We start from the raw sequence: 23699 nt of genomic DNA, 5'->3' as shown, positions 1-23699 counted from the left end.
TTAAATCAAGAAAGTATGAATTAAAGATGGATTTATTGTGTTCCTTTTGAACCCCCCCCCCCATGAAAGTCCTAAATGCTAAAATGGAATAAATTTTTACTCTCATGCATGCATGACATTGTATGATTGTACATGTAGATTGTCACTGGTATATGTTGATTAGGACAAAGAACTAGAAAAAATGTTTATCATGAAAACATGGAAATAGTAAACTCAACATTGCAGACATTAGCAGAAAGTGGAAAACTTTTTTTTAATCAAGTAATAGTTGAAGACATAAATGTCTAAGTGGGGATTTATTACTTATGAAATATAGCTTGGTACAACTTACGAGTATTTAACTAATTGTAGTATAAAGGAAAGGAGCAGTGCTCATTAGGTCCCATTTCCTTTTCTCCAGTGATCATTGATCATACCCAGTCTCAAATATATATATATATATATATATATATAATCTTTTTTAGAAGTGCACACCTACTTAATATAGCAATAGAAAGTTGAATATGATATTAATTTTTTAAATTATAAATACATGAACTTCATGTACATCATTATTGGCAGAAATTTGACAAAAAAAAGTGCTAAAAGTAAATACACTATTAAATGGAACTGTGACAATAGGTTTGAGATACCATGTTGTCATATGTCCAGTCCCATCAATGTCAGTTCGACAATGGCATTGATGTTGTGTACCAGGTGTTCTCCCACTCCAAGTGACGTCACCATGCTACATATTTTTAAAACTGTGCAACATGGCTGAGCTTCATGCTTTCTTTCAAGCTATGAAACTTCTCTACATCTTGCGGTCTGATTAGGTGCTAAAACTGGTTGTCAACATCCCTGACAATGATGGTGACCCTGAAGACCTCTAGAATTATAGGTACCACATTTACTAAATGCAGGACAATTTAGGTTAGGTTAGATGAATTTATCATACTTTAATTTCTTTGACCTCTGCATCTATCAAAACAAAGATGGTGTCTCAAGTATCATTGTGGTTCCATTCATTAGTGTATTGCTTTTAACAACTTTTTCTGTTATTGATTTCTGCTAAATTATGTTGATATATTATAATTTACGAAATGAACATTTAACTTTCTATTGCTATACCACATACATGTGTGCTTGTAAAAAATTACCCTCAAATTGATGTGATTCCAACTTGGCCTATACCTTTAATTTCCACTTATCATATTTATATTTGAATTTGTGTATTGTTCCAGCTTGGACAATCTCACCAAAGCTATTCTTAGTATTTAAGCATCTACATGAAAAAAAAAAAATTCTTCATCTTTTATCAAATGTAATCTTTCTTAATTTGTTCTCGTGACCTCTTAAAGCTCTCCTATCCCATCAAGAGATTGCTTCTGTGTATGTTGTCTATCCCCTTTAGCAACCTGAATACTGTAATCATGTCACCTCTTTCTGCAATCTTTCAAAGGTAGCAGACTCGATGCTTTTGGTTTATCTGCTAGGCTGTCTCAAGTTGCTTGCCCACCTGTTCAATGCTAAACACTGCAAAATGAATTACCAATAATCATTTTCACAGTGCAGTAGGAATAAGTAATTGGAGCATTTGGCAATAATATATTGTTGGTAATTTATTTTGTTGTACCTGAATAGAATCATCAGTGACGGTGATGTCGATCAAATAATTCCAATTGTTTTAGCATGGGGAGAGCAGTTCAAACAGGACCATGTCCAAGCCAGCTGCTTTCAAAATATATTGCCATCTTGATTTACCTTAATGCACCAGTGAGTTCTACAGCAAATAGCTGTCAAAGTGAAATAAAATTGCAAAAAAAAAAAATTGTAATGTAGTTTGGCTGTTTCTTGACACATGAAACAGGCCAGCCAGTACGGTGGTCAACATGTCCATGTCCGACATTAGCACTTTTGAGACATGTCAGATTATAAAGTTAGGAGGTCAAGTTAGGGTAAAGGATTACAAAGGCGGAATATGCCAACAGGGGACCTTTTGCTCCATATCTAGGTCGGATTAAAAAAAAATCATAATAATGATAGATAAATAAATGAATAAATAAAACTATAATAATGTAAATAATAAATAAGATACATAAATAAATGCATTGGTATAGTTGAATAATAAACAGGTAAATAGTAAATTGACATATAACTAATAATAAATGGGAATCGAGCAAATAATAATAAACAAACAAAAATGATAACAAAACAAATAAATAATATAAAATAAATTATAGTCATTACAGCATCTTGCTTAGGTGTTTATCTAAATGATTCTTAAAGTGTACATTTTTTTAATTTTTTTTTTTTCTATTTTTATTTATTTGTTACACAAATAGGAAGGGAGGAAGGCCAGTATCACTTATTGTAATGCTGATGATACAAAACTGTGCAGAATGGCAAATTATCGCTTAAACCAATTAGATATTCAAGAAGATTTAGATAAATTACAGCAATAGTCTGAAAAGTGGCTAATGAAATTTAACACGGTAAATGCAAGGTAATACACATAGGTAAAAATTACTGTACGATTACAATTTATTTGGAAATTCGTTAACAAAAGTGGATAGTGAAAAGGATCTTGGCGTAATTATCAGTAATGATCTCATCATCTAAGCAGTGTATTTCAGCCTCTGAGAAAACAAATAAGATTCTAGGACTGATTGCATGATCTTTTGACTTCAAAAGTCCATCACTCGTTAACAAGCTATATAAATTTGTTAGTTCGTCCACATTAGGAATATGCTGTTTTTGCATGGTCACCGAATCACATTTAAGACATTGACAGATTGGAAAAGGTACAACGGTGAGCCACAAAAATGATTCCAAATGTAAAAAATAAATCATATGAAAACTTACTAAAACATATGAATCTGTTTTCCTTAAAAAAGCGTAGACTCAAAGGTGACTTGATACAGGTCTTTAAGATTCTAAAGGGAATTGACATCAAAAGTGACAAAATTTTCACACTGAATGAGAATCCAACAAGAAACAATGGTCTCAAACTGTTAGGAAATAGATTCTTTGCCAAATGTGTAGTTACTGAATGGAATAAACTTCCTGCGGAGGCAGTGCATTGTAGTTCAGTTTGAAGCTTTAAGGTTTGTTTAGATAAACACATAAGCAAGATGCTGTAATGACTGTCATTTATTTTATATTATTTGTTTTGTCTGTTTGCTTATTATTTGCTTGATTCTCATTCATTATTAGTAATACTGTGTCATTTTATTATTATTTACTATTTAGCAGTTTGTTTATTCTCTGACTATACCTATGCATTTGTTTGTGTATTTTATTATTTACATTATTACAGTTTTTATTTATTCATTTATTTGTCATTATTATGTTTTTTTTTTGCATCCGACTTAGAGATGGACCAAAAGGTCTCCTTTGTAATCCTTTGTGGTGGATTCTCTGCCATTTCAGTTGAAAGTGATTGCTTACATACTCTAGTCTTAATTTAACTTATTTTGTATTGATTTAAGTGGAAGAATAATAAAAACATTTGATAAATGCTATAAGCACAAGTTTCAAAGTGTGGCTGAAAGTGGTTCTATCTGGAGATTTGCTCTGTGCTAAACATAACAAAACATTAACAATTCATTTTATTACTAGATGTTCAATTTACCTTAGTTTGAACATACAAGGGAGGGTAATTTATTTTATGATAAGGTAGAGGTGCCAGAGAAAATCTTTGTCTCTAGATGGGACTGCACTTCTGAACTAGTGCAGTTTAGACTTGTAATGTTTTATACTGGATTCTGCCTTTAGACATATTTCATGAAGTTGTTTCCCTTGGGAATGTGACAAGACCATTGTAGGTATTCAAACAAGAGCAAGAATAATACCAATAATTATAGACATGACATTGACTTCCTCTTAAAACATGAATGGTTTCTGAAATGTGCATGATACAAGTACATGGTCATATTAAAAGCCAACAACCCAGTGAAAGCTACTGGCAACCTGTATGATTATATTGCTCATGTATCTTATGACTTTTATAAATACTGCACTATGTATAAAGCTTTGAAATAGGGCAGTCCAAAGTACCTTGGAAACAAATTGATGAGGCATAAGACAGATCTAAATGTGGAGACATGAAGTTGAATAGACATGGAATTATTAGAAAAAACAAAATGTAATTGGAACTAGGAAGACTTGTATATTTCCATGCACTGCCATGGCTATACAACAAACTTCCAAGGATTGAAACAAATTGATAATATCTATATACTGGGTATTTAAGAAAGTATTAAAAATGCTTGTCAAGTTGACATGAAAAGATGAATGCAGTTGTGCCAGTGTGGTGCAGACTGATGCTAGCCACAACAAAATCCTTGTTTCCCCAAGTTCATTATGGTTTTAAAATGTTGAAGCTTTTCTAACACTTTACAGATCAAGGGTTCCTCAGTGTTAAATTAAATTGCATTGTCCAGAAATTTTTAACCCTTTATTGGAGTAAATCTTTGAGCTTTGCTATGCAACATAGGTGATGTAATAGTAGCATATTCCCTTGATCCAGTAATAATATTGTTTTTGGCACTGTTGGACCACATTAGCCCATACGTGGTAAATGTTGCATCAGTGTCATTTCTGTGGCTTCGGATATATCCTGTTTGTGCTTATTTGGCTTCTGGACTTCCCAGGAAGTGTTATTTTGTTTGTGGGAGTATACAGTATTATTCTTTTTACTATTTACATGTACCTCCCTACCCCCTGCCCATCCAAGTCGCAACTTAGCACTTGTACAAGTTATTTTGTGAATTATCCTGTGATGATGATGACCACTGATTCCCCCATTTGGCATATTAACTAACAGTTAAAGTTGTTAGAAGCCTTGGGGCTAGTCAGGGAAATTGGGTGTTAATCCTTTTGTGTTGATAGAGGTGAGGGTGTTGATGGTGCTTGGCATGGAGGTGATTCTCACTGATGCTTGTCTGCAAACCTAGAGTGGTCAGTAATAGTTCTTGGGGTCTCTAATAGATCTCTCCAAAAAGAAGCATTAGACTGGAAGAAAAAGGAGGGGGAGTGGGGTAGAAGTAGGAAATACAGTTGAGGTTCGTAGAGAGTGCCTGTGTCTGGTCTGTTGAAGAATGCCAGTGCACCCTTACAGAGATGATGATGTTGACAAAATATGATGGCAAGTGGTGGGGAAACTTCTCTCACATGTCCATTCCACTGGATTCCCTTGGGTAGGCTCCCATCATTAGCCCTAATCAATCAATCAATTGTATGCCTCGGATCTTTCTTGCAGGAAACCATTGCCATAAATATGTTGAAAAGCATAGTGAGGAAAGGGGAATGAGATTATATGAGATTTATTGACTTTACAGATATCATTTGGTAAGCCACTAATTTTATTCTAATATAATTATGTTCCCCTTTGCAGCTCTTTGCCTGGCCTTCACTTCAGGAGGATACTTGGGTAATCATCCCTGTGCCTTTGGCCCCTCATATTGGTGTAGCTCATTGGTGTAAGTGTTTTGTTTCTTTAGTGTATTTTTTCTACACTGTAGTTGCATGTAAGAAAAAAGGCCATTGCTGGTTGTTTTATTTACATGTTTTTCTTTTGTATTCAGAAATGCCAAAGAATGCAATGCAGTGAAACATTGTATCCAAACAGTATGGGAGCCAAAGGTCCTACCAGAAGACAATGATGACATCTGTACGCTGTGCAAAGATATGGTGAAACAAGCCAGGGACACGCTCCTTAGCAATGAAACACAGGTATGTTTTTACTGTTAATAGTAGGTTGTGCAAGATAAGCCAGTGTTGGCTTTTGGGCTCTGCTATGGAAAAGCTGTGCCTTTGACCTAAGCAGTGTGACAAGGTGGCAGGAACAACCCTCATCCTGAAATGTCTTAGAAACATGGTAGCTGTTACAAGAATGGATAAAGTAATAAATGTGGAGGTGAGACTGAGAATACATACGTATACCAATGGCTATTTCCCCGTTACAAGGGAGGCAGCCAAAAAACAAAGGCATAAAATCCACTCCCACCCTTTCCAACCCCACATACTCCACCCCCACTCACCCCCCTCACTCCCTCTTATCTTGGCTCCTCCTGGATGACAGGTCATCCCTGCATCTTGCACACTGCCTGGGTCAGAAGCAATGTAGCAAAACACAGCACATCCACAACGAGGCCACTTCATTTAATTGCTGACCCCACCCTCTGTCCCCACATGCAGAAACAGAAGATGGTGTAATCCCTTCTGGCCGCATCAAAATATCATTCATACATACTCCATCACTCCCCCATCCCCCACCCACTCCCTTCCATGCATCACACAACTATTTTCTACTCGCCCTTATCTTCTGTCTTCTCCCTTCCTCAACAGACACTTTTTTTTCCCAATGCCCCTATTACCCCATCCATCCATCTCATCCTTGGTTGCCCACTCATTTTCACCCCTTCCACCTCTGCCTTACACTCCTCATTCACTTTATTTTTTTATTTTTTCACTTGTTCTATCCATGTGTCCAAACCAACCCTATCTCCCAATTACCTTTCCACCTCCTGCTCTCCTCTTCACCTTGTTTCTCACTCCACCCAGCCTAGCGCTTGGCCTTCAAGCCAAAAATTTCATAAATCAGTCAATCAACCCAGCCTAGTATCCCCAATCATACTTCTCAGGCACCTCATCTCAAACATGTTCAATCTCCTCTCTTCCTCTCTTATGTTCCATGTTTCTCCCTCATACAGTGTTTTTGGCACAATCACTCCTTCATACAATATCCTCTTAGCATCCATTTCCAAATGTCTATTTCTCATCCTTCTGTAGAAGCATTGCATTTGTATTGCCTTTGACGCAAATAGTGTGACAGGGAACAGGTGTTAAAAATTCGAAAAATATTGATCATATATGTTCTCTTCCAGGAAGAAATTCGTGAGGTCTTCTATGGCTCGTGCAAGTTGATCCCAGTGAAACTTGTTCGGGATGAGTGCATTCATTTGGCGGATGACTTCATTCCAGAGTTGATCGAAACTTTGGCTTCACAGATGAACCCTCAGATGGTCTGTGCCACTGCGGGACTATGCAACTCTGTTACAGTGGATAAGTTGCTCTTTGAATATAAGGTAACATTTCTTTGGTCTGTTCTTCCGTAAACTTTTCATATACTGGAAGTATGAGAGTACAGTGAGACATCTCATTAACGGACGTTGATTAGCTGTGTTTGTGGTGTTTTCGCTGTGTTTTTGGTGCTATTGTTTAGTGCATGCAATCACTATGCCACACGAAAACCACTCCAAAACGCCGCAAACACAGCTAATTAACGTCCATTAATGAGAGGTAGCACTGTATTGGAGTTTGTGCTGTGGAGTTAGATTCAGTTGATACAATCTAAAGGCATACCTGACCTGCATTGCATAATACGTCTGTCAGAGATGAATATTTTTAGTTGTATCCTTGGTAATCTTAGTGTTTGAGAACCAAATAGATTGTGGCATCATAAGTTGTAAATTGTGTATTTTAAAAACCACTTACCATCACTGGTTTGAGTTTTTATGATTTATTTTTTCAGAAAATGCACCCTGAGAAAGAAAGCAATTCAATTATAGTCAAAGAGAGCAATGCAATTATTGTCAAAGAAGAAGATGCTCACCCTGAGCCAGGTGATTGTGACGACTGCAGAGCCTTTGTGAAGGACACCATCCGCATTGTCAAGACACACTCGAAGACTGAGGTATGTTGGTGATCATTTGTAAAGGGTGTTTCAGATGCATGGTTTAAGGTGGTGATGGGCAAATGCTTTGTTGGGGTAGGTGACGATTATTTGTTGAAACTGCTGATTTTTACATGTAGTAGTGGTATGTTGTTTATCGATTGTTCCTTCAAATTTTATTGACAGGAAGTCCACATCCCCACAACAACTGGTAACAGTTCTTGGGCCCTCCTATATCCTTACAGGGAAGAAATATTGGGCTGTATAGTGATTGTATTAATTCAGAACTGTTTTATGTTGCATGCTCATAGTAGGAGGAAGGGAATGGTTGTTGTCATTAGCTCTCTATTGTGAAAAGGTGAAGGTTAATGTAGATTAAGAGAAGCGAGTAAATGCCTTGGTGGATTAAAAAGTGTAATGAGGAATAGACATTTGGGAATGGATGCTAAGAGGAGACTGTATGATGGAGTGATTGTGCCAACAGCACTGTATGGGGCAGAAACATGGAACATAAGAGAGGAAGAGAGAAGGAGTTTGTGTTTGAGATGAGGTGTCTGAGAAGTATGATGGGGGTTACTAGGCTAGATAAAATGAGAAATGAGGAGGTGAGGAGAAGAACAGGGGTGGAAAGGGAATTGGGAGATAGGGTTGATGAAAGAGTATTAGGATGGTTTGGACACATGGAAAGAATGAGTGAAGAAAGACTAGTAAAAGAGGTGTGGAAGGCAGATGTGGAGGGAGTGAATATGAAGGGACATCCTAGGATGAGGTGGATGGATGGGGTGAAGGGGGCTTTGGGGAAGAGGGGAATATCTGTTGAGGAAGGACGGGAGAGAACAGAAGACAGGTGAATGGAGAATGGTTGTACAGTAAAACCCCGATTATCCGAAAAACGGGATTATCCGAAATTGATTTGGATAATGCAATTAATTTTTTTTCTATACTAAAACATTATAAAACATCAAAAATATGAAAATAAATAAAATAAAACATCAAAAATATGAAAATAAATAAAAGTAACTGCATATGTACTATATTAACACGTTTAAAATTGATAAGAACAGTTAAAATGAATACGTATTAAGCGTACTACTTTGTTTATGTGTGTGTGTTTGTGTATGTATACACCCGCGCGCGTGTGTGTATTTGTGTGCGAGCGTTTGTGTGTGTGCGTTTAAGTGTGTGTGTTTGTGTATGTATACGCGTGCGAGTTTGTGTATTTGTGTGTGTGCGTTTAAGTATGTGGGGAGTGGAAGGGTTGTGGTGTGATGGTGACTGAGGCGGGGAGTGGCAGAGTTGCTTTATTGTGTTCGTCAGGATAGTGGAAGATATATGTATGGAATAATTATTGTTCTCTGTTACGTATAAGGTATGTACGTCAACACGAAAAAAAAAATTGTTCCATCCACAACTTGAGACTGATGGAGAGAGAGAGGGGGGGGGAAGGCACAGGACACACACACACGCACAAAGTATGTCAACACGAAATATATTTCTGATAAATCTGGATTATCCGAAAGAGGCTTCCCCCCTTTCGTTTCGGATAATCAGGGTTTTACTGTATATGGATGATGATGTGATGCATGAGGTGGAACGGGCAGGGGGATGGGGGTGAGGTAGTATGTGTGAGCAAAATTTGATGCAGCCCGAAGGGATTTCTCCCCGTCTTCTCCTTTATATGGGGGGACGGAGGGGGGGGGGGTCACCGATTTAATGAAGCGGCCTTGCTGTGGATGTGCTGTGTCTTGCGACACTGCTTCTGACCCAGGGCAGTGGACAAGGTGCAGGGATGACCCGTCATCCAGGAGGTTCTAAGATGAGAGGGAGGGTGGAGTGTATTTAGGGATGGAATGGGTGGGAATGATTTTATGCCTTTTCTTTTTTGGCTACCTCCCTTGTAAGGGGGAAAAAGCCTTGGTATATGTATGTTAAACACCCCAATCCTTGGCCCATTACCCTTGCATTTACCTCTTGCACCACCCCATCTATGTATAAATTGAACACCCAAGGCGACATAACACATCTCTGGCAAAGTCCCACCCCTCAAACCACTCACCTTTTCCAATTCTAATTCTAATACAGACTGCTACTCTCACAAAAACTCCTCCTGTCTCATATATGCAATACCTCCTATAGTGCCTTCCTTTCTACCCAGTCACAAGCCTTTTCCAAACCAATAAAGGCCCAGAAAACGTCCTTACCTTTTCCTAAATCTCCCACATATTTGACTGACCACAAAAATCTGATCAACAGTATTATAAGTAGTAGGGTATAATAATTGTATCCCTGTGTAATGTTGTCTTGTCTGTACCTTGACAGCTGATGGATCGTCTTAATGCTATTTGTGGTCGCCTCGGCTCTTTGAGTGATGGGTGTATGGCTTTGATGCAGATGAACTTCGATGGCATCTACAATTACCTCACACAAGAACTGAAACCTAATGACTTCTGTGAACTTGTTGGTTGGTATCCTAACTAAGCTTGATGTTCAATTGATCATGTTAAAACCAGGTTCCATACTCATGATGATAGATTTACAGGACTAATGAAATGAAAAGTTTGGTGGGTTAAAATCTTGGAAGATTTAGGAAAGGTAGTCCTATAGAACCAGTCTTTACTATTTTCCACAAGAGGGGATGGAGAAAGGGGGTTGCTGATTAAGTGAAGTGGCCTTACTGAGAATGTACTGTGTCTTGCTTCATTGCTTCTGGCCCAGGGTAGTGGAGAGGAGATGGGATGACTCCTCATCCTCGAGGAGCTAAGATGAGATGAAAAGGGTGTTAGGTGGGAGTGGGTTTGTGCCTATTAACTTGGCTACCTCCCTGATAAGATGGAATAAACCCTTGGTATGTAGATAAATAGAGGTAGGAGGGTAGTTGATAAAGCATTAATGGATTATGTTATGTCCAAAGGGTGATTGGAAGAATTCTAGATATGTGTTGAGGAGAATGGTGAAATGTCTGATCATCTGAAAGAAGGGAAATTGAAAATATATGTAAGGTTGGAGGAACAAGAGAATGGAAAAGGGCAGAGGTGTCAGAAGTTGAGTGAGAAAGTGAACGAGGACAAGGGGATGATGACATTGTTTGTTAGTTATGGTTGGAAGTCTGAGAGGGAAATTGAAGTGTTTTTGGCAAATATCTTACTTGTAGTTGTAGTCGTCGGCATGTACTCGTATCCGAGTATCATAGTTTCCAGTCCCAATAGAAGGTTGAATAGAGGAGGGGGTCATAAGAGGTTAGTTATTACTAGTTGTAGCAATGGGCTATTAACCCCTTCGATACAATGATGCCTACGTAGCTGTCATGAGGAGCAAGTGGGTATGCGAGGATGCCGATGTCGGCATTTTGATTATATTTATTGTAGGTGGGAGGGGTGTGGAGTGTATTTAGGGATGAAATGGGTGGGAGTGTTTTTATGCCTTTCCCTTTTTGGCTACCTCCCTTGGAAGGGGGAAGGAGCCTTGGTATATGTATGTAGTTGTACCTGTGTGACCCCCATACTCTGTAAACTGGCTTCATCACATTTTCTATGGTTATCAAAATTCACAGGTGAAAGAACAAGCAATACAGCGGTAACTTTATTTTTTATAATGCGAGTATTATGATGCAACATCACACGTCTGGCAGCTAATTCTGCCTGCAAGATTTTGGCCCAGAGTGAAGGGGTTAAGTTATTTGCATATTTAAGAATTTGGTGTGCTTTTGGGTTTATGACTTGCAGTGAATAATGCTGAACAGTTGCTGCACAAGTTCAGATAAAATGGAGCAGCATGGTACAGCTGTCAGAAAGAAAAGTTGGCCTGAATGCTAAAACTTTTTTCAGGCATGTGCGAGAGGATGTACGAGAATCGAAAGAATGCTGTTGACTTCCACAGGACTGATGATGCACCTTGCGACTTTTGCACTGTCATTGTACAGCACTGGAAGGATGTTCTCACTGCCAACACAACTGAACTGGAATTCAAGGAGGTAAGTACATGTAATATTGGACCTGAGCTCCAATTGGTGAAAGAACATTCCACCATATGACCAGTTTGTCTATGGTGGAAGGTAAGTTGACAGTGGAGGAAAGATGGAGAAAGAGGAAAAGGACAGAAAGTAGGGGGATGCTTAAAGTGAACTGCTTAAATGAGAAAGAAAAGGAGGGGGAGTACAAGAAGAAGCTGAGAGAGGAGTGGGAGGGAGTGAAGGATAGAGTAGAACTAAGATTGGAGGAGGAATGGGGATGGTTCAAGGAGAGAGTCACAAGGTGTGCAAAGATGGTGTGGGGAACAAGGAGGACGGTAAGAAATAGAAGGAAGGGTAGTGATTGAAATGAGGAAGCAAATATGATTGTAGAAGAGAAGAAGCAAGCTTTCACAGATTGGTTACTAAATAGAACGAGAAAATCATATAAGAGGTACAAAGAAAAGAGAAGAAAAGTAAAGCATAATATAAAGGAGGCAAAGAGGAGAAGAGATGTGAAATGGGGTAATAGTATGACAGAAAAATTTGGAAATAATAAAAAGATGTTTTGGAAAGAAATTAAAAGGAAGAGGAGGCAAATCAAGTAGAGAAGAAAAGATGAAAGGTGCAGATGGAGAGATGATAATGGAAGAGAAGGCAGCAAGAGGAAGATGGGCAGAGTATTTCAGGGAGTTGCTAAATGTGATTGCATGAGGTGGAATGGGCGGGATGGGGGGTGAGGTAGTATGTGTGAGCAAAATTTGATGCAGCCCAAAGGGATTTCTCCCCGTCTTCTCCTTTTATGCAAGGGGGGGGGACGGAGAGGAGGGGTCGCCGATTTAATGAAGCGGCCTTGCTGTGGATGTGCTGTGTCTTGCGACACTGCTTCTGACCCAGGGCAGTGGACAAGGTGCAGGGATGACCCGTCATCCAGGAGGTGCTAAGATAAGAGGGAGGGTGAAGGGGTGTGGAGTGTATTCAGGGATGGAATGGGTGGAAATGATTTTATGCCTTTTTCTTTTTGGCTACCTCCCTTGTAAGGGGGAAAAAGCCTTGGTATATGTATGTATGCTAAATGTGAAGGAGGATAGGGAGGGAAAGGTAGTTTTAGTGGTAATTGCTAAGAAGATGACAGTGATGTGTGAAGAAAATGGAGGAGAAATAAGGAAAGATGAGATGAAGGCAGTTGTTAAGATGATGAGAGTAGGTAAGGCACCTGGGTAGGATGGGTGTCATGCAGAATGTCTAAAAAAAGAAGGTATAGTGATGGTGGAATGGCTGGTGAGGTTTTAATGTTTGTTTATGAGAGGGTAGAGTGCTGGAGGACAGGAGTGCCTTTATAGTTCCACTTTACAAGGGAAAAGGGGACAAGTGTGAGTGTAGTACTTTCAGAGGGATTAGTTTGTTGAATGTAGATAGGAAGGCTTATGGGAGGGTCTTGATTGAGAAGATTAGGAGAGGAACAGTGTGGGTTTAGGACAGGTAGGGGTTGTGTAGATCAGATTTTTGTGGTAAGACATATATGAAAAAGCTATAGGAAAAGTTAAGTATGTATTTGGGGCTTTTATGGATTTGGAAAGGACTTAGGACAGGGTAGACAGGAAGGCACTGTGGGAGGTATTGCAGATATATGAGATAGGAGGAAAGCTTTTAAGAGCAGTTAAGAGGTTTTATGAGAGTAGTAGAGCTTGTGTTTGAATTAGAAATGAGTGGTTTGAAGTAAAGGTGGGACTTAAGAGAGGAGTTTGAATGTATTTGAGATGAAATTCCTTAGAAATATGATAGGGTACTAGCCTGGATAGTGTGAGAAATGAGGTGGTGAGGAGGAGAATGGAGTTGGAAGGGGAGTTGGGAGATAGGATTGATGAATGAGTATTGGAATGGTTTGGACACATAGAAAGAGTGAAGAAAGATTAGTAGATATAGACATACACTTTCAATTTCCCTTCCAGCAAATGATATGGCATTCTACCCTCCCCTGGTCATGTTTGTGTCCTGAACTCCATTCGTCCTTTTGGGCACCTATTAATGTTTATTAATAGAGATGTTGAGCTAGAGGGGAATGTCTGTTGAAGGAAGTAAGAAAGCAGAAGGTAGGGGTGAGTGGAAAATGACTGTATAAATGGTATTGTGATGCATGGAAGTGAGTGATAGGGAGTGGATATGTGTGAATGATATTTTGACGCAGCTCAAAGGGATTTCTCCCCATCTTCAGTGTTACTACATGAAGGGACAGAGGAGGGGGTTGCCACTTAAATGAAGCAACCTTGCTGTGGATATGCTGCGTCTTGCTGCATTGCTTCTGACCCAGAGTGATGAGTGAGATGCAGGGATGACCCATCATCCAGGAGGAGCCAAGGTGAAAAGGAAAGAGGATGGTAAATAGGGATGGAATGGGTGGGAATGGAATTCAGCCTTTTGACTTGCTACCTCCCTTGTAAGGGGAAAAGCCCTTGGTATATGTGCATACATATACCAAGGCTTTTTCCCCCTTACAAGGGAGGTAGCCAAAAAGAAAAAGGCATAAAATCATTCCCACCCATTCCATCCCTAAATACACTCCACTCCCCTCCACCCTCCCTCCCATCTTAGCACCTCCTGGATGACGGGTCATCCCTGCACCTTTTCCACTGTCCTGGGTCAGAAGCAGTGTCGCAAGTCACAGCAAGGCCGCTTTATTAAATCGGCGACCCCCCTCTCCGTCCCCCCATGCATAAAAGAAGACAGGGAGAAATCCCTTCAGGCTGTGTCACATTTTGCTCACACATACTACCTCACCCCCCCCCCATCCCTCCACCCATTCCACCTAATGCATCACATCATCATCCATATACAACCATTCTCCATTCACCCCAGTCTTCTGTCCTCTCCCGTCCTTCCTCAACAGACATTCTTCCCCAAAGCCCCCTTCACCCCATCCATCCATCTCATCCTAGGATGTCCCCTCATGTTCACTCCCTCCACATCTGCCTTCCATACCTCTTTTACTAGTCTGTCTTCACTCATTCTTTCCATGTGTCCAAACCATCCTAATACTCTTTCATCAACCCTATCTCCCAACTCCCTCTCCACCCCTGTTCTCCTCCTCACCTCCTCATTTCTTACTCAATCCAGCCTAGTAACCCCCATGATCTCAAACACATTCCAACTCCTTCTCTCTTCCTCTTTCATGTTCCATGTTTCTGCCCCGAACAGTGCTGTTGGCACAATCACTCCTTCATATAACCTCTTAGCATCCATTCCCAAATGTCTATTCCTCATTACACTTTTTAATCCACCAAGGCATTTACTTGCTTCTCTCAATCTTCATTCTACCTCCACCTCCACTCCACCTCTTCCTGCCACATTTACACCCAAATATCTTAAACTATCCACTTCCTCCAGTCACTCTCCCTTAATGCTCACTTCCAGTCTGCTGCCACTTTCACCTCATCACCTTACTTTTGCCCACATTTATCTTCAGCTTTCTTCTTTCACACACACTCCCAAACTCTGTCACCAACTTCCTTAATCCCTTCTCTGATCCTGCCACAAGTGCAGTGTCGTCTGCAAACAACAGCTGGCTCACCTCCCACTTTTCTCCATTTTCTTTAACTGTCTCCAATCCCTGACCCACCACCCTTGCATTTACCTCTTACACCACCCCATCCATGTACAAGTTGAACAGCCAGGGTGACATAATGCATCCCTGATGAAGCCCACCTTTACCTCAAACCACTCGCTCTCTCCATTTCTAATCCTGACACAAGCTCTACTACTCTCGTAAAAACTCTTGACAGCTCCCAGAAGCTTTCCTCCAATCCTGTATATCTGCAAAACCTCCCACAGTGCCTTTCTGTCAACCCAGTTGTAAGCCTTTTCCTGATTCATAAAAGCCCAAAAATCATCTTTCCTCTTTCCTATAGCTTTCTCACATATGTCTTACCACAAAAATCTGATCTACACAACCACACTGTTCCTCACCAATTACTCCCTCTGTTCCTCTTGTAATCCTCTCAATCAAGATCCTCCCATAAGCCTTCCCATCTACACTTAACAAGCTAATCCCTCTGAAACTACTACATTCACACTTGTCCCCTTTTCCCTTGTAAAGTGGAACTATACAGGCACTCCTCCAGTCCTCTGGCACTCTAACCTCTCTCCAGCAAACATTAGATAACCTTACCAGCCAGTCCACCATCACTATACCTCCTTTTTTTTTTAGACATTCTGCATGGCATCCATCCAGACCAGGTGCCTTACCTACTTTCATCTTAACCACTGCCTTCACTTCATCCTTCCTTATTTCTCCATTTTCCTCACTCATCACATTCATTTTCTTAGCATTTCCCACTGCAACTATCTTTCCCTCCCTATCCTCCTTCACATTTAGCAATTCCCTAAAATAATCTGCCCATCTTCCCCTTACTGCCTTCTCTTCCATTATCATCTCTCCATCTGCACCTTTTAGCTTTTCTTTTCTACTTGAATTGACTTCTCTTCCTCTCATAATTTCTTTCCAAAGCATCTTTTTATTACTTTCAAAATTTTCTTTCATACTCTTACCCCATTTCACATCTACTCTCCTCTTTGCCTCCTTTACCTTGTATTTTACTTCTCTTTTCTTTTCTTTTCTTTGTACCTCTCGTATGACTCCCTCGTCCTATTTTGTAACCAATCTGTGAAAGCTTGCTTCTTCTCTTCTACAATCTTCTTTGTTTCCTCATCCCACCATTTACTAACCTTCCTTCTATTTCCTCCTGTCCTTGTTCCACAAACCGTCTTTGCACACTTTGTGACTCCCTCCTTGAACCACCCCCATTCCTCCTCCACTAGCTCTACTCTATCCTTCACTCCCTCCCACTCCTCTCTTAGCTTCTTCTTGTACTCCTACTTTTCCTTTTCATTTAAAGAGTTCACTTTAAGCACCTCCCTACCTTCTGTCCTTTTCCTCTTTCTCCATCTATCCTCCACTCTCAACTTACCTTCCACCAAAAAATGATCTGATATTCCCTCACCCTCCCCCCTTAGCACATGTACATCCTTGACTCTTCCTATTATGCTCCTATCTACTACTACATAGTCCATTAACACTCTATCTACCACCCTTCCATCCACCACCCTCTCCCATGTGTACTTATGCTCGACTTTCTTCTGAAAAACTGTATTTGCTATCATCAACTCTAGACACATCTCCACCATCAACTCTCCACTACGATTCTTTCCTGGAACTCCACCTTTCCCAACTACTCCGTCAATTGGTTCATTTCCTACCCTAGCATTAAGGTCTCCCAGTACTTTTACATTGACATTCCTCCCTAGTCCCTCTATGCACTCATTGAAATCTATTCAAAAACCTCCCTTTCTTCTTTACTCTTCTCACCACCAGGCCCATATGCACTTACAAAAATCCACATCTCCTTTCCCAATTTCACTTTCATCCACATTATTCTTGAGGAAACCTCCTGCCACTCCACTACACATTTACCTATCTCTTCATTTACTAGTATAGCCACCCCTTCTCTCCCTCGCCCTCTCTTCACTCCTGATAACCTCCCACTTACACTCCCAAACTTATACTCGCCCTTCCCTCTCAACTTAGTTTCACTCAAAGCCAACACATCCATCTTTCTTCTCACAAACATGCTATCTATCTCTTCCCTTTTGCTCTCCTCTGTACCACAGTCATTCACATTAAAAGACCCAAACCTTAGGGTGCTGGTTGGAAAACTCCTAGACCCTCTTTTGCCTTTACTTTTATTTAGGAATTTCCCCAGTGGGTCTACAGGGAGAAGGATGCCCGGTCCCAATCCCCGTCCCTTTTTTCTTGCCTCTTACGATCCAAGTGGAAATACTTGGTGGCAGTATTCTTTTGCCCCCACCACAGGGTAGGTAGGCAAAAAAGGAAATGAATATTCAGAGAAATTGTATAGGACAGTCACAAGGGGTTGGGGGACAGCAGAATGGAGAGACAGTGGTAGTATAAAAGTGTCATCATATCTCTATGAACAGAGTTTTCCTCTATCACAGACAAAATGATGTGTGGCTCTGGTCCATAGGGGTGCCCCATATAGATGCTAAAGTATCAACTGCATGCTACTTTGCCACAATAACATGCAGCCAATACCCCAGATGGGGTATATGTAAGTATATATTAATGTTTATTCAAGCATATATTAATTTTCAGATCCTTGAAGGTTTATGCCGGCAGACTGGAACATTCAAGCATGAATGCCTTAGCCTTGTCGATCAGTACTATCTTCCTCTCTATAATCTTCTAGTCTCTGACATCCATCCAAAGGAAGTGTGTGAAGCAGTTGGCCTGTGTGGATTGAATTCAGTCTTTAATGAGGAAGTAAGTGGAAAGAATGGGTGTGTTGCCTGAAGATAAGTGTAACTAAACTGTCCTCACTATTCCCTCTGGTTATCACCAAGAAAACAGATTAGCATTTTGACTTGATCTATTATATAATATTTAGTTGTTTATTTTCCAGTTTATAAAGGTATTTTTGTATATCAACAGCATCCTGTGTGGGTATTGTTTAACCCAGGTCCTGTAATTGTGCAAAAGCCAGTACCCTTCACCCGCTTGAAACCAGCCGTAAGGAAAAACAGCAACCCAGGACTCATTGGAACTGATGAAGCTGCTGCTGTTCATGTTACTGAAGACAGAGTTCCTATGGAACTTCCTCGTGTGAAATTAACAGGAACTGGAATCAGTAAGTACCTCCCAGCTTAGATAATTCTTAAGGTGCTCAGCCTGAGGAAGTGCTCAGTCTCACTGCATTGCCTTCGGTACAAGCTGTATGGTGGGGGAACGGATGACCTAAGTGTTAAGGTGGTAAGGGTGATGAATGGATTTTGGATAGGCATAGAGTGGGTGTAGTGTGGGTATATGCTTTGACTTGGTCATTTCTCTCAGAGGAAGATAAGGCCTTTTTGGCATGTATATACCAAGTTGACACCTGCTTTTTATTACCATTCGTCATCCAGGAGGTGCCAAGATAAGAGGGAGAGAGGAGGGTGGAGAGGAGTGGAATATATAGGAAATGGAATGGGTGGGAGTGGTTTCTGTGCCTTTTTCTTTTTGGCTATCCCCCGTGTAAAGGGGGTATATGTATGTGTACAATACACAGGCCAGATAATTATGAGCAGATTAATACCACTTATTTAGAGAGTACATATATACATACATATACCAAAGGCTCTTTTCCCCTTTATAAGGGAGGTAGCCAAAAAATAAAGGCATAAAAACCATTCCATCCCCATCACACTCCACTCCCCTCCACCCTCTTCCCTCCCTCTTATCTTGACACCTTCTGGATGACGGGTCATCCCTGCATCTTGTTCACTGCCCTGGGTGAGAAGCAGTGTCACAAAGTGCAGCACATCCACAGCAAGGCCACTTCATTAAATTGGCGACCCCCTCCTCTCCGTCCCCACATGCAGAAAATATGATGGGGGAAATCCCTTCGGGCTGTGTCAAATTTTTCTCATGCATACTCCCTCACTCACCCCCCATCCCCCACCCATTCCACCTCATTGATCACAACATCATCCATATACAACCATTCTCCACTCACCCCTATCTTCTGTCCTCTCCCGTCCTTCCTCAACAGACATTGCCCTCTTCCCCAAAGCCCCCTTCACCCCATCCATCCATCTCATCTTAAGTCGCCCCCTCATGTTCACTCCTTCCACATCTGCCTTTCACACCTCTCTCACTAGTCATTCTTCACTCTTTCTGTGTCCAAACCATCCCATGACTGGTCCATGAGGGTGTTGTTAAATTCCCTACAACTGGCTTGGGATGGAAGGGTAAAGTAATTTTCCCTTTCATTCTACCTCTACCTCCACCTGAAGGTGTGGCCTTTGAAAGGAGGTGGGGTTGTTTCTGGAGTGCTTTATGGGCGAATATTGGTAAACTGTGAGAGCTCTCCCTTTAGCCCTGTGAGACAGGGCCAAAGTGGGAAGAAACACTCAGGATCAGAAACTGCTGTTGGGTTTTCCATGAAACCTGCTTCATTTGCTGTCTTGGTTCTATCCATGCCAAACTTTAACTACTGTGTCCAGTACTTTTCACCATCTTTTAGCTAAATTTTTTTTTCTCATAGTTCAGCTTCATAATTTTGTCAGAGGGAATGATATATTTATCTCTATACCAGGGGTGTCTTTCCATGTGAGGTAGCCAGTCAAGGCACATACCCACCACTCTGGGAGTGGATTGGGTGGGAGTGGGTATGTAATAATAATTGTTGGCTCAAGTTTCATTGACTGGAAACCTGTAACCACATTAACCCCTTCGATATGATGACGCCTACATAGGCATCATGAGGAGCAAGTGGGTATGTGAGGATGCCGATGTTGGCGTCTTGATTATATATATTGTAGTTGTACCTGCGTGACCCCCATGCTCTGTAAACTGGCTTCATCATTTTTTCTATGGTTATCAGAATTCACGGGTGAAAGAGAACGAGCAATACAGCGGTAACTATTTTTTATAATGCGAGTATTATGACGCAACATCGCACGTCTGGCAGATAATGCTGCCCGCGAGATTTTGGCCCGTGTTGAAGGGGTTAACTGGCAGTGGCCCTTAGTCCCTCCCTTAGATCTCTCAGGGGAGAAACTTTGGATTGTTGTGTATGTTGTTTTACTGTTGGCTGTGGAAGAATTGTACATTACTATTTGCCTTAGATCTAAGCGGAATGACAAAGTGACCCCTCATTCCCAAGGAGTTGAGCTAAGAGGGGGTGATTGAATGGGTTTCAGGTTTACAATTTGGTGTTTTTTGCTTTGATTTAAGTACATACATATACCAAGGCTTTTTCCCCCTTACAAGGGAGGTAGCCAAAAAGAAAAAGGCATAAAATCATTCCCACCCATTCCATCCCTGAATACACTCCACACCCCTCCACCCTCCCTCTTATCTTAGCACCTCCTGGATGATGGGTCATCCCTGCACCTTGTCCACTGCCCTGGGTCAGAAGCAGTGTCGCAAGACACAGCACATCCACAGCAAGGCCGCTTCATTAAATCGGCGACCCCTCCCTCTCCGTCCCCCCATTGCATAAAAGGAGAAGACGGGGGAGAAATCCCTTCAGGCTGCGTCAAATTTTGCTGACACATACTACCTCACCCCCCATCCCCCCACCCATTCCACCTCATGCATCACAACATCATCCATATACAACCATTCTCCATTCACCCCTGTCTTCTGTCCTCTCCTGTCCTTCCTCAACAGACATTCTCCTCTTCCCCAAAGCCCCCCTTTCACCCCATCCATCCACCTCTTCCTAGGACGTCCCCTCATGTTCACTCCCTCCACATCTGCCTTCCATACCTCTTTTACTAGTCTTTCTTCACTCATTCTTTCCATGTGTCCAAACCATCCTAACATTCTTTCATCAATCCTATCTCCCAGCTCCCTTTCCACCCCTGTTCTCCTCCTCACCACCTCATATCTCACTCTATCCAGCTTAGTAACCCCCAGCATACTTCTCAGACACCTCATCTCAAACACATTCCAACTCCTCCTCTCTTCTCTTATGTTCCATGTTTCTGCCCCATACGGTGCTGTTGGCACAATCACTCCTTCATACAGTCTCCTCTTAGCATCCATTCCCAAATGTCTATTCCTCATTGCACTCTTTAATCCACCAAGGCATTTACTCGCTTCTCTCAATCTACATTCTACATCCACCTTCACTCCACCTTTCCCTGCCACATTTGCACTTAAGTATCTAAAACTATCCACTTCCTCCAGTCGCTCTCCCTTAATGCTCACTTCCAGTCTACTGCCACTTTCACCCCATGTACATCTCATCACCTTACTTTTGCCCACATTTATCTTTAGCTTTCTTCTATCACATACTCTCCCAAACTCTGTCACCAACTTCCTCAATCCCTCCTCCGGTCCTGCCACAAGCGCAGTGTTGTCTGCAAACAACAGCTGGCTCACCTCCCACTTTTCTCCATTTTCTTTAACCATCTCCAATCCCTGACCCACTACCCTTGCATTTACCCCCATTCATGTATAAGTTGAACAGCCAGGGTGACATAACGCATCCTTGACGAAGTCCCACCTTTACTTCGAACCACTCACACACTCCATTCCTAATCCTGACACAAGCTACTACTCCCAGATCCCAGAAGCTTTCCTCCTATCTCGTATATCTGCATAACCTCCCACAGTGCCTTTCTTTCTACCCTATCATAAGCCTTTTCCAGATCCATAAAAGCCCAAAAAACATCCTTCCCCTTTCCTATAGCTTTCTCACATATCTGTCTTACCACAAAGATCTGATCTACACAACCTCTACCTGTCCTAAATCCACACTGTTCCTCACCAATTACTCCTTCTGTTCCTCTCCTAATCCTTTCAATAATGATCCTCCCATAAGCCTTTCCAACTACACTTATCAAGCTAATCACTCTGAAACTACTACATTCACACTTGTCCCCTTTTCCCTTGTAAAGGGGAACTATACAGGCACTCCTCCAGTCCTCCGGCACTCTACCCTCCCTCCAGCAAACATTAAATAACCTCACCGTCACTGTACCTCCCTTTTTCAAACATTCTGCATGGCATCCATTCAGACCAGGTGCCTTACCTGCTTTCATCATCTTAACTGTCTTCACCTCATCATTCCTTATTTCTCCTCCATTCTCCTCACTCATCACTCTCATTTTCTTCGCATTTCCCACTGCAGCTATCTTTCCCTCCCTATCCTCCTTCACATTTAGCAACTCCCTAAAATATTCTGCCCATCTTCCCCTTACTGCCTTCTCTTCCATTATCATCTCTCCATCTGCACCTTTTACCTTTTCTTCTCTACTTGATCACCTCCTCTTCCTCTCTTAATTTCTTTCCAAAACATCTTTTTATTACTTTCAAAATTTTCTGTCATACTCCTACCCCATTTCACATCTGCTCTCCTCTTTGCCTCCTTTACATTTTGGTTTACTTCTCTTTTCTTTTCTTTGTACCTCTCATTTGACTCCCTCATCCTATTTTGTGACCAATCTGTGAAAGCTCGCTTCTTCTCTTCTACAACGTTCTTTGTTTCCTCATCCCACCATTCACTACCCTTTCTTCTATTTCCTTCTGTCCTTCTTGTTCCACACACCATCCTTGCACACTTTGTGACTCCCTCCTTGAACCATCCCCATTCCTCCTCCACACCCAGCTCTACTCTATCCTTCACTCCCTCCCACTCCTCCTTCAGCTTCGTTTCGTACTCCTTCTCGTTTTCATTCAAAGAGTACACTCTAAGATCCTCCCTACCTTTTCATTTAAGAACCTTATGATATTGTTGACTGACAAACTTGTTAACCCTTCTGTGTAGGTGTGGCTTCTGCAGGCAAGTCAGGACTCTTGGGACCTGCCATGGGCAAATCCTCCGTCAAGGACAATAACAAGTGTGTCATGTGTGAATTTGCCCTGAACTTCTTGCAGAACATCTTAGAGCAGGAAGACACAAGGGTATGTACTGTTATTATTATTACTTTTTTTTTTCTCTCCCCATCCTCTTCACCTCCAGTTATGTGAAATAATACTCATCTGCAAATATTTTGGTCTTGCATTGCATTACATGCATCAGAAGTAGATTTGAATGGATTGGGTCATCGTGCAAAGCCTGATGGTGGTGGCTGGATTCCTTGCTGATGTGAATCTTGTGAAAAATGCAAAGGATTGAATAGCTACTATATTATCACCTGTATTCATTCCTCAATATTTTATTGCTTTCAGGAAGACATCGAACATGCTGTAGAAAATCTTTGTTCATACATGCCCAAAACTATCTCTGAAGAATGTGAAGATTATGTAGAAGCATATGGAGATCAAGTCATAGAGTTTCTTGACCAGGAGATTGATCCAGCAAAGGTTTGTGAAACCTTATCTTTTTTTTGGTGAGAACCTTGTCTAGCTCTGGATATTTTCCATGCATATGTTCTCCTGGATGAGGTGGATGGATGGGGTGAAGGGGGCTTTGGGGAAGAGGGGAATGTCTGTCGAGGAAGGACGGGAGAGGACAGAAGACAGGGGTGAATGGAGAATGGTTGTATATGGATGATGTTGTGATTGCATGAGGGGGAATGGGCGGGTGGATGGGG

General features: G+C 41.3%; 1 protein-coding gene across 1 annotated transcript in view; it reads left to right on the top strand.

Annotated features, from left to right (window-relative positions):
- The window catches only part of Sap-r (prosaposin), a 43805-nt gene that overhangs the window by 749 nt on the left and 19357 nt on the right, over nt 1-23699 (top strand). The window contains exons 2-11 of the mRNA XM_076204285.1: nt 5378-5462; nt 5568-5715; nt 6870-7070; nt 7517-7678; nt 9977-10118; nt 11482-11627; nt 17770-17937; nt 18106-18301; nt 22931-23067; nt 23335-23469. Of these exons, the coding sequence (XP_076060400.1) occupies nt 5378-5462; nt 5568-5715; nt 6870-7070; nt 7517-7678; nt 9977-10118; nt 11482-11627; nt 17770-17937; nt 18106-18301; nt 22931-23067; nt 23335-23469 (1520 nt within the window). The remainder of the gene's footprint in view (nt 1-5377; nt 5463-5567; nt 5716-6869; nt 7071-7516; nt 7679-9976; nt 10119-11481; nt 11628-17769; nt 17938-18105; nt 18302-22930; nt 23068-23334; nt 23470-23699) is intronic.

The sequence above is a fragment of the Oratosquilla oratoria genome, chromosome 21 (genome assembly GCF_046742065.1).
Source record: "Oratosquilla oratoria isolate Oo_2021 chromosome 21, ASM4674206v1, whole genome shotgun sequence".
Lineage (NCBI taxonomy): Eukaryota > Metazoa > Arthropoda > Malacostraca > Stomatopoda > Squillidae > Oratosquilla > Oratosquilla oratoria.
This window is presented reverse-complemented; position numbering and strand designations above follow the sequence as displayed.